This window comes from Mauremys mutica, chromosome 1 (assembly GCF_020497125.1).
Source record: "Mauremys mutica isolate MM-2020 ecotype Southern chromosome 1, ASM2049712v1, whole genome shotgun sequence".
Lineage (NCBI taxonomy): Eukaryota > Metazoa > Chordata > Testudines > Geoemydidae > Mauremys > Mauremys mutica.
This window is the reverse complement of record NC_059072.1, coordinates 323797576-323810037: the sequence shown is the minus strand read 5'-3', so window position 1 is coordinate 323810037 and position 12462 is coordinate 323797576. Positions and strand designations below refer to the sequence as shown.

The following is a 12462-nucleotide window of genomic DNA, read 5'->3' as shown; positions in this document are numbered from 1 at the left end:
TCTGCCTTTAAAGAGTTATCTGCTGTGTCAATATGAAACACAAAATAGGTCTGTTAGGAAGCTGTGCATTTGTTATCAGCTCTTGCTCTTTAAATGGCAGGACTGTAAATATTTTTCTTCATTATCACCCTGATAGTAAATAACTTTGCAGGTGTGATTTAATCTATACAGAATGCCATGATCTCACATTTTTAAGCTATATTAAACAGAAAATCAGTAATAAAAAGCTTATCTACCAGGAAGCAAAGGAACAAAATTGGTGAACTAAGGTCCATGAAAACAGGGTTCAAGATCATTTGGGTTGTATTTTATGATGGTTTATGTATTTGCTGTACAGTTATGTGTAATCTATCTATACTTTCTTATCATGGAAACTGCTTTATAATAAATCATCATTTATTGCATATTTTGCAACTTTGTCAAAGGGTACACTTAAGATTTTGCTTCAAAAAAAATGCTACCTAACCATTTGACAATCTAGACATATCCACGATAGTTTGATATTTGCCATCTTTAGCTGTAGTTCCAGGAACTTTTGATGTGGCATTGCCAGTTAGAATATTTATTTGTTTACTCAACACCACATTTACTCCCTCTCCTAAATTTTAATTATGTTTCATTAGAGAAAATATAAAAACGTCCAAGCAAAATAGCACATCAAGTAATTCTTCAAATGAAAATTATCAATAAGTGAAATGATGCTGGTGGGTAATGATTGTAAAATTGATTATGTTTAATTATACATTTGTCAGTTATGTGACAAAAGAGAAATTTCATCTCATAATAGTATATTGTTGTACCAGCTGTGAAAATAGAATAGTATATTAAAAGGGCCACATTTAAAGCTGATATGACAAAAAGTTAGCTTTATTAAAAATGTTGGTAAGATTAGACCTTCTCTGCTGGCTGACTACAACAAAATCAAGGTGACAAGGTTCTATGTATTCATCGTCCTACACTCTGGTGGTTTGCTCTGATATTGCAAGCAGGCAGGGTACTGATGCACAATATATGAATTCAGCTTTCTGAAGCACTAAGAGAGCATAAAATTATTGTATGCATAATACCCTGACCATTCAGGGCACATTACACAGTCAAAATGGAGGGATACAATGTGCAGCCGTGAAAAAAAAAGCTTGCTTTTCAACAGCAGAAGTAACAATTTTACAAGCCATGTGAGCCTTGCTCTGTGTGCTATGAATCCTCCAAAAGCAGGTTAATACAGTTGCCCCTTGGGCTGAGCAGTTAGTTAATATTCAAGGCTTTGCTGGCTTGTTTTCATTAGGAGGAAAAATTGATGATTCTTTGGTGAAATCCTATTTATTTATAAAAAATGTATACAAAGTCCTGTTTCCCTGAACATAAGAGGAGCAGCAACAGGCATTTTCCTTACTAATAACTTCCATATCTGCCTTGCCAGCGAGTCCTATGACCCAAAAGAGCTCTGCATCTATGCTTCCCATCAGGGCTATGCTCATGACCGTATCTCTGGCTTTCTGCTTGTTTCCATTTTGCTTGCTCCCTTTGACACATACACAGCTCCAAACACTCAATGACCTAGCCCTTGGCATTTGCAATCAGGTCCCAGGGAAACCCTTTGGCCCACATGGCTTAAATCTTGATCAACCTTGCATACAGCCTTGGGTGGTGACTTCCATTGTCTCCAGCTATTTTACTCCATAAAGGAGCTTAATTGCTTCTTCCATTTAGGCTGAATGAATAGTAGCTAGCATGCCCATCAGCTTTAATTATGTCTGTAATTACCTAATGACTAAAGACATGCTTGATAGCAGCCATTAATCAATTTCAGCATAACAGTATTATGCACTCTTTAGCTTTATGTAGTATTGTCATCTGGACTTATACTAGCCATACCAGCTGCAATGACTCACAGATTCATGAATATCTGTTTGAAATAATGAACAGCATCTCTGGTTTGCTCAGCAAATCACTAAGCGTCGTGCTCAAACTGCCACTTCATTCTCTAGTTAATGTCTGGTTAACTGATATGGACTGAGAATGACTTTGCCTTCTTTCTCTACTGAAAAGATTCTTAAGCACCCAACTAATGTTCAGACAATAAAATGAGTTGATAGGTTGAACATTCCAACCCCACACTTTAAAAAATAAACTAGCTGTCCAATCAAGCAACATCCAGAAAGAATTTTTAACTGCTGTACAGCTCTGATTGTTTTTAAATGGTAAGGCTAGTAAGGAAGATGCAAATTTGCACCATATTTGCATAACATAACATATATTAGGTTTGGTATATTAGGTATATCTAGGTTCTGCTAGATAGAAAACAGAATACTTTACATTTGCTTAACTTTTGGAGGCAAATGGCAGGCTTGCTTTCCCTGAAGCAACTTATGGGGCAGCTATTCATTTCCATTCCTCTGACAGGGGATAAGGATCTTTTCTTTATCTGAGGGCTTGTCTTCACTACCAGGGTAAGCTGACCTAAGTTACGATACTCCAGCTACGTGAATAACATAGCTTAGGTCAACTTACCACTGTGACTTCACGTGCTGCATCAATGGGATACGCTCCCTCATGGACTTACCTTGCTCTTCTCGGGGACCTGGAATACTGAAGTTGACCGGAGAGCGCTCTGCCATCAATTTAGTGGGTCTTCACTAGACCCGCTAAATTGACACCTGCTGCAAGGGTGTTGATCTCCCCGGTCATGAAGACAAGCCCTCAGTATTTCCCTCTCTTTTGGAAGTGGTAACTGCTGCCTGAGGGTTCTGTAAAAACAAGGGCAATCTCTTAACTACTAGGGATTGATCTGCTGAGTAGGGAGGAGACCTGCTCTCCTTCATGTTGCTGTATGAATGTACATTGATTTTATAAAGTTAAGAGCATTTGAAAGTTGTGTGTTGGGCAGGTGGGGTATATATCTTTGGTTAAGTAAGAAGGTTAATAAAGTTAATTGCAACCCAAGGATGCATAACTTGTAAAGTGCATACTTACCAAAACTATTATGAGATGCATACCCTGCCCCAACTTGTCCCCTTGCTGTCCCTCCCATGTTGTGTTTTTGTACTGTCTATGCAAGTTTAAAGAAACTAAAACCAAAGCAGCTTAACCCAATTTGTGGAAGGCAACAAAGGAACTGGGGGGCTAGTTAGGGGATTTAGGCTGCCTTAAGGATGTTTTAAAATGTATGCATTTATAAGCATATACACATGTGCAGTTATTAAAGGAAATACAAAGTAGACTGCAATATTAACAACTCTAGTCGTTCTTACCTGTTAAGTATTTTGGTTCTCCCAGGAGACTCCCTGACTTTGGGTACCCTTCTCCTGGGCTGTCCGGCAGCGGCCTCTATCTCTCATTTTTATGATCAGGCAATAGCTTACTCAGCCCCCTAAAGGAGCCTCATGCCATGGATTTACAGAAAGGCAAAAGGCTATGGAGAGAGCAGCCACGCAGTAGGAAAAAGCCATGGACTAGGAGGAAGCCGGGATTATAGACTGGAGTGAATCATGCAACTCAGCAAATACAGCCAAGTGCAGTGCACTGGGTGCATTAGAGAGAAAGGGGGCAGTTCACTATGGAACAGGAGACAGAGTACAACAGGGCCACAGTTAGTGAGGGGAAGACAGTGAAAAGGCAACTACCTCTGAAACTACAAGGGGGAGCTTTAAGGTGGACATTGTTAATCAGGCTGGGATTTGGCCATGACAGTCTGGAACCTTAGGTAAAGGAGGATAAAAGCTCACAAGATCTTTAATTCAGCCCAAGCACTTGATACATAGCATGTTGACTTCTCATTGGATTATAGGATTTTAAAAGTGTTTTGTTTTTTAAACATGTAAAAATTTGACCCATTCCACTCTGTTTTTCACAAATAACAGTTCCCACAGAAGAGAAGTCTAGGTGCAATAGGGACAACAAATGACCATCTTTCACTCCCACAACTTCCTTTTTGTGCAAGGAAAAAAAGTCACAGTATCAATTATGGAGATAGCTGGGAGGGGATGTTCTGAACACTGGTGTAATTATAAACTGGCTAATTTCTCTGTTGTTTAGATAAACAAGGAAATTAATATTGATCAAATATGCACATTAGGGGTTTAAGTCATTTGCACAAAGACTCCAGATTTCTGACCTTCAGTCTCAACAGGTATGCCAACTGGTCCCTATTAAGAGTCTACAAGCATGTATTCTATTAATGTTGTTATCTGGCCTTTGCTGATTTTCTTCAGCTAAGAATAGGAACTTCTTAAAGAGTACCCATCACACAAATCAGTAGTACAATTTACTGAGGAGAAATCAACTTACGGCCGACTTGATCAAACATTACTGAGAACAGGAAGTCTCTAGGTGTCATGTAATATTCTCCTTCATATTCCAAGGATGCAAACTTCATAAAGCGCTGCTTTCGAATAGACAGTTTTTCTGCCATCTCCTCATTAGCGACATCTTCCTTCTAAAAACGGGGAAAAAACAATGTAACAAAAATATTATTAGGCTTTAGACCATTATCCTAATCAGAAGGCAGCCTACTATCCTCAGTATATTGAGGTCAAGTCACCACTGTAAGAGGGACTGGTTGTAATTTAGATAGTTATTCTAGTTTAACCTTAAAAAGGGACAGGATTATGAATTTTTTTGAACCATTGTTAAAATTTGTTGTCTAGCTATGGAATAACTACCATGACACATTATATAGGAACAGTGATTTTTCCAGTTTAGGTGTGGGCTTGGGTTTTAGACAACAGAAGCAGAGGCAGTATTGTCCACACCAAAAATCATTCCCTCCAAATCATGAGATTTTAAAAATAAGTTGTGTTCTTTTTATTTGCCTTCTGGGTTTTGAGCCTTTAGGGTTCATGTTTCCAAGCTCCTCTCCATAATCATGAGGTTGAAACTTACTATTTTTTGTAACCAGAGCTGAGATTCTAACATAATCACCTGAACTCCATGAACTGGGACTTTAAGAAAAACACCAAATTTAGAGAAACTTATGATAAAATCATAAGCTTCGGCAATACTGCAGAAACAGCAACAGAAAGTGATGTCAGGTGCAGAGAGAATCTGGACGGAGTGAAAACAAGAAATAGGCATAATATTTTACCATTTCAGAGAGAATAACTGAGCACTTGGAAAATTCGAGTTTCTTAGAATGAACATGACATATGTATTTGACTCATGCTGTGGAACAATTCTCCAACACCCATGAACACTCCTTAGAAATTGTATACAAAGCCATTACACTTTAGTAACCCTAACAACTATGAACAATGATGGAAAAACAAGGAAATCTAAATTAGACAAACTCAGAGTACCAAGACCCCATTTGTAAGGGTATGTCTACACTACAAGAGTAGTTCGATTTAACTTAATTCGAATTTGTGGAATCGACCTTACAAAGTCGAATTTGTGTGTCCACACTAAGGACACTAATTCGACTTAGTGAGTACACACTAACGGGGCAAGCGTCGACATTGGAAGCGGTGCACTGTGGGAAGCTATCCCACAGTTCTCGCAGTCCCCGCTGCCCATTTGAATTCTGGGATTTCCCCACAATGCATGCTGGGGGGAAAATGTGTCGAGGGTGGTCTTGGGTAACTGTCATCATTCAACGTGCTTTCGGACGTCTCAAAGGGAGATGGAGGAGCTTACTGACTCGCTCGGATCTCAGCAAAACCAATATCCCCATTGTTATTGCAGCTTGCTGTGTGCTCCACAATCTCTGTGAGAGCAAGGGGGAGACCTTTATGGCGGGATGGGAGGTTGAGGCAAATCGCCTGGCTGCTGATTACGCTCAGCCAGACAGCCGTGCAATTAGAAGAGCCCAGCGGGAAGCGCTGTGCATCCGGGAGGCTTTGAAAGCTAGGTTCCTCAGGGAGCAGGGTAACCTGTGACTGTTCAGTTTCTTTACAGAGAAGCTGAACCTGCCCCTGCTTCAGTTACTGTTGACTTTCTTCTGCGGTTACATACCCCGTTCACCACGTTTCCCCCCTTCCAACACACGTTTAAAAATAAAGTTAATGGAACATTGTTAATTAACAACGTTTTCTTTATTAATGAATTCGCGTTAAAGGGTTGAAACAGGGATGCAGACTGTGGTGGGTAGGGTGTGCAGTGATGTTAACACTGCTTCTACACTCAGGAATGACAGGCTCCTGCTCCTAGAGCGGTCTGCAGTGCCGGACTTGTTGTTTCAACGGAGCCTGCCATCCCTCCTTTTCGGGACTCTGTGTGCGGGGGCTACGTGACCTTGTGGCGGGGGAGGACGGTTACAGATTCCCCTGCTGCGTGGCTCTGTGGTCCGGGACAAGGACCGCTGCATAAGTTCTGTAACCGCCCTCCCATGCCACAAAGTCACGTACCCCCCACCCACACAGAACATGGAAAACACCTCCCAGACCGACCAGGGTGCCTACTGACTGCACTGTGTGTGTGACCTGCTGTTGATCCTGCCCTCGTGTCTGTACTCTGGTAAAGGTGACTGTCCTATGCAATTAACAACCCCCTTCCCCCCCCTTCACAGACAGTCTTCTGTAGAAAAACTTGACGGAAATAGTAATTAACAGCAAACTACTTTTAATAATCAACTACACAGTTAGGGGATGAAACTGGGATTGGGGCTTCGGTGAGCCAGGAAGGGAAGGACTTCTCAACATTTAGGGAATGAGAGCCTTCTTGTATTTGTGCACTCTGTAGGGGTGCAGTGACAGTTTTCACGGCCCCTGTCGCCCCTCCTTCTTGTTACTTTGGGTGAGGGGGGTTTGGGACTTTGTGGCGGGGGAGGGCGGTTGCAGATACAGTGCAGGGGGGCTCTGTCCTCCTGCCTGCGGTCCTGCAGAACATCCACAAGGCGCCGGAGCGTGTCAAATTTTCCCTGGGCATTTCCTGTGTGGCTGGTCAGAACATCCAAGCTCGGACTGCTGTCCAGAGCGTCAACAGAGTGGTGCACTGTGGGATAGCTCCCGGAGCTACTAAGGTCGATTTCCATCCACACATAGCCTAATTCGACATAGCCATGTCGAATTTAGTGCTACTCCCCTCGTCGGGGAGGAGTACAGAATTCGAACTAAAGAGTCCTCTAGGTCGAACTAATTAGCTTCTTGGTGTGGACGGGTGCACGGTTAAGTCGAATTAACGCCGCTAAATTCGACATAAACTCCTAGTGTAGACCAGGCCTAAGCTATTATAAATAATTATAGTTATTATAGCCGAGTCCAAACTATATGAGATGCTGTAGAGACTTACAGGAAGATATAGTTCCTGCCAAAAAGGTTTTACAATCTGAAAATGCAAATAAATAAATGAAGGATAAATGAAAAGGATATATAAGCAAAATATAAGCAAAACACTAGAGCTAGTTGAAAAATGTTCCATGGAAGTTTTCTATTGGAAAAAGCTGGTATCTCAAAATCTAAATGTTTCAAGGAAATGTCAATTTAAATGAAATTTGAGGTAAAAGTAAAAGATTCAAAATCAAAATGGAGTATTTTGTTTCTACTTTCTTGTTTTCACTTATACTGACTTTTTGTTGAAATTTTTAATTCTATACTATGTTTAAATAAGCTTGTTTCAATGTTTCTGAATCGAAACATTTCAGATTTTGTCCCATGAAATATTTTGACTTTTTGTATCAGTTCATGAAGAACATTTTTTGAAGTACTGGAATTTCCCATAGGATGGAAATTCCATTTTCTGACCTTCTATAGTGGTGACTAGACCCATCTTGATAGGCACTGCAGCTACGCTCCAAACTGCATGACTTAAATCAAGCAGTCCCATTAAAGTGAAGTACATGTGTAAATGCTATGTTGGATGATATGTGCTTTTGTTTATATTATATTAGTCAATTTCACTTTTACCCCTGTACTGTCATTCGGTTTCCCTTGCTTACTTGGGTCTTTCGAACAACAATAAAGGAAATGAAACAAATTTTAAAATTAGGAAAATGTTACTAGAAAAATAAAACCTGGCAGCAGAGGGACAGGTGTGGCACCTGAAGCCATTTTAAACTCATTTTTAAATTGATCAGATTTCAAGTAGAAAGTGTTCCTTTAACCTTTATCTTGTACATTAGAAGAAAGCTGGGTGTGGAAGATGCAAACAACATTTTTGTTCTTCTATTAATCAGATTCACAGATTCTGAAAAATACTATTTTAAAACAACTCTAATGTAGTAAGTCTCAAAAAAGTTCTGGGATTGGTTACTACAGAATTGTCTTTTTACAAGTTTCAACAAATGCCGCTTCAGATATCAAGTGAATAATTCATACTTGTGAGCTGTTAAAATTCAGCACTCTTATTAGAATCATCTCATAATAACGTCAACAGTTTGTGCCCTAAAGCAAACTTCAAAATAGATTGCTCTATAGTACTGTTTTAATTGAAATTATGGAAAGATTTTTTTTTGCATAAACTTATTATGTTGTGCTTGTGGAAGAAGATTAAGAGTTAATCCTATTATACAACTGTCCATGCCAATTGGATTTTCAAGCTCTTAAAATACTAGAATACTTGTTTTAACAATGGCCAAAGCATGGCTTATTAGTGATATTAAAACTGCTGAACTTCAACAGTTGAAAATTTTAAATTTAAATAAAACAGCTGTAAATTTGTGTATCTCCACACACCCACCCCCACACACACAGAGGGAATAGAATTTATTACCATCAAAACTGTCAATACATATTATTACTGTAATTTCACTGGTTCAGTTTTTTGTCATGAATAACTTCTTTTGTTTACAAAACTATTTTGGAAACAAATGTTTTTTTTTCCTTTTGGTAAGAAAAAAGCTGAAGACATTTATCAAAACACTAAGGAGTCAATATTTGCATAAATGAAATATATTGGTCTTGCCAACTTTTGCAATTTTATTGTCAACCTTGCAACATTTTGTGTTTTTCTTAAAGCTTCCACTCCTGGAGTCATGTCATCACATAAGAATCTCAAATTTCATTAAAAGAAAGATTCTAGGCCTTATGGATATATGAAGTAAATCTTGAAAACGCGATATCCCGATGCCTGATGTAAGCGGCTACTACCGACATGCACTTGGTAAACATCCTCGGTGCTGTTGCAAGGCTGAACAGGAGGACCACAAACTGGTAGTGGTCTGGTACCACCATGAATTGTAGGAAGCATCTGTGACCTTGAAAGATGGCTATGTGTAAACAGTGTCCTTGAAGTCAAGGGTGGCATACCAGTCTCCCGGATCCAGGGAGGGAAGATGGATGTCAGGAAGACCATGTGGAACTTCCATTTTTTTAGGTACTTGTTGAGGTCTCGCAGGTCCAGGATGGGCCATAGACTGCCCTTGGCCTTTGCGATTAAAAAGGACCAGGAATAGAACCCCTTGTTTTTGTACTCGTGAGGAACCTCTTCCACTGCACTCAAATGCAGCAACCCTTCTACCTCCTGCATGAGAAGACTCTCTTGAGAGGGGTCCCTGAAGAGGGACGGGGAAGGTGGGTGGGAAGGGGGTGTAGAAAGGAACTGGAGGGTATAACCCTGTTCCACTGTGCTGAGGATCCAACGGTCCAAAGGGAAGACCCCCCCCGGCCCATGAGGACCATGGGGAACAGCCAGCTGGGCCACCATGGCACATGGCAGATCCCACAGCACCGGCTTCATCCTCATCGTCGCAGGACAAAGCTATTACGGGTCCCCTTCAACCAGTTCCACAAGATGATGCTAAGCTCATCCGGAACTCTTGAAGAGGGTCACCTGCAACCTGGGGCTCCAGGTAGAAGAGCTAGAGCAGCCATTGGACTCCCTGTTCAATGTCCTTTGCGCCACGGCACCTGTTAGGGTGGCTTTTACTCCTACATAAAGGGGTATCGAAAATCAATAATGCCCTATGGCAAATCCCCTCCTCCCTGCCCCCCATTTCAAAAAGGGCTGAACATCCTGGATTCCCAAGCAGTCCAAGCCCTGTGTGTCATATGAGTGCCCCATCCACCAAGAGATGCATCTGTAATGATCATTATATTAGGGGAGAATGTAAGGAAAGAAATTCCAGAGCAAACCTGATTCAGGTTTGTCCACCACCAAAGGGAGAAGAGGACCTCGTTGGGAAGAGTCAGAATGATGTCCAGGGAATGGAGTGTGGGAGAATGGACGTTCTGTAAACACAGTTGTAGACAGCAGAAATGAAGATGAGCATGCCACCATGGGGCCAAGGAGGGAAAGGCAAGTTCTGGCCAGAACAGAGAGGTTGGAAGTCACTGAAGCAATTAGTTCCAGCAGGATCTGGAACCTGTCCTCTGGTATGTAGGCATGCGCAGAGACTGCATCAATGTGTGCTACGATGAATTCCAGGGACTGAGTTGGGTCCAAAGTCAATTTTTTGATGTTCACACTGACCCCCAGGGAGGAGAGGAATAGAAGCAGCTGGGATGTTGATACTCAAGCTTCTCGTCTGGACTGCGCTGCCAATAGACAATTGTTTAGATAAGGGAAGATGAGGACTCCTTGATGCTGGAGGTGGGCTGCCACCATGGAGAAAAACTTGGTGAAGATGTAGGAAGCAGTGAGTCCGAATGACAGGACTTTGTATTAGAAGTTTTGAGTGCTCACCGTAAAACTCAAGAATAGTCTGTGGGTTGGGTGGATAGCTATTTGAAAGTAAGCATCTTGCATACTGAGAGCCGTAAACACATGCCTCTTTCTAGTGAGGATATGATGGCTGCAAGTGTGACCATATGAAACTTTGGCTTGCATACGAAGCGGTTGAGATGACTGTGATCTAGGATTGGTCTCCATCCTCCTTTTTTCTTGGGTACCAGGAAATAGATGGAGTTGAACCCTGTGCCCTGAAAGGTCATGGGAACAGACTCTATTGCCCCTCTCTGCAGGAGGTAGTCCACCTCTAGGGCAAATATACAGTTGTGAGAGTGGTCCCTGAGGTGGGATTGGGAAGGGTGGATGTAGATGAGGTAGCGTTGTGAACTTGATCGGATAGCCATGTCGGATGACATCCAGAACCCACTCGTTCATTGTTATCACATTTCATGCTAGCAGAAAGAGCCTTAGATGGCCCCTGAAGGGGGTGGGTGGCTGGTAAGAGTGATGGAGTGCAAAGGGGCTGACAGCTCTTTAGATGCACTCAGAAATATCACTTATGTGAACACTGAGTGTGCTTCATGGAGGACTGCGCTAACGGATATGGAAAACCAGGCTGCTGAGTCTTTTGATGCTTTTGGGGAGGCTCATAAGGTCACTGGTGGAAAAACAGAGGCACTCTGTATTGCTGTGCAGGATGTGGATGATAAAACTTTTGCTTGGGCACTGGTGTATAAATACCCAGAGATCGCAGGGTGACTCTAGATTCTTTGAGCGAGTGCAGGGAATCATCAGTTTTCTGACTGAAGAGGTAAGATTCATCGAAGGGGAGGTCCTCAATTGTGTTCTAATACTCCCTATGGAAAACAGAGGAATGTAATCAGGATTTCCTCCTCATGATGATCCCAGTCACCACAGTACAGGAAGATGTGTTTGCTGGATCTACTGCAGCCTGGAGCGTCGTCCTGACAACCAATTTACCTTCCTCCAGAATAGCCTGGAAGCGAGCATGGTCCTGTTGGGGCAGCTTGTCTGCAAAGTCTGCTAACTGGTGGATAATTCAAAAAGTCATATTTAGCTAGCAATGACAGGTAGTTAGAGATGAGGAACTGAAGGCTGACTGAAGAAAAGACCTTGTGACCTAGAAGGTTTAACCCAGGGATCAACAACCTTTGGCACGCAGCCCCCTGGTGAGCCGGGCCGGTTTGTTTACCGGCAGAGTCTGCAAGTTCAGCTGATCGCAACAACCGAATAAACCGGCCCGGCCCGCCACGGGGCTTACCTTGGCAGGCCGCGTGTCAAAGGTTGCCAATCCTTGGTCTAACTTCTTACCTTCCTTGTTGGTTGGACTGGAATGCTTTTGAGGCTGCAACAGATAAAGCTGGAATAAGCTACAAGTTTAAGTAAAAACAGCCTCTAGTTTTAAGACATTGTCTCACCTTAAGCCTTTTTGGGACTGGACACTCTTGTCTGCTATTTTAGACGCAGCATCTGGCATCCTATCATTTGCACTATACTGTTTATGACTGTTATTTACTTGGTACTCAGGAAAGGGCTACAACACAGCTGTAATTTTAAATAAACAGTATAGCATCACCCTAGTACTACACAATCTAGCATTCATTAGGAGTTCAGATCTTGCTATAGAGCTTGATTTCACCACCTTTTGGACCAGAGGCTAGAAAATTTGTGACTGAGCCAGAACACCACAAAAAATAGAGTAATATGACTTTCCAGGCCTGAGCCTGTTCTCTTACAGTTTGGAAAAATAATCATTCAGAAGAACAGCCATCACCACTGCAGTTTTAGCTAAATGTAAAAGATGGCTTTTCTCAGTTCAGTGGACTTATAAATACCCAAATGCCAATTTAAGCATACAGATTTAACAGTGGGGAGTGGTAGTGGTGGATTGACAGTAGGATG

At 41.8% G+C, this 12462-nt stretch overlaps 1 protein-coding gene across 2 annotated transcripts in view; it reads right to left on the bottom strand.

Moving 5' to 3' along the window:
• Window positions 1-12462, bottom strand: part of MICU2 (mitochondrial calcium uptake 2) — a 233543-nt gene that overhangs the window by 97261 nt on the left and 123820 nt on the right. For both annotated transcript variants that reach the window (XM_045017582.1, XM_045017589.1), the window contains exon 2: window positions 4288-4435. In XM_045017582.1, the coding sequence (XP_044873517.1) occupies window positions 4288-4435 (148 nt within the window). The remainder of the gene's footprint in view (window positions 1-4287; window positions 4436-12462) is intronic.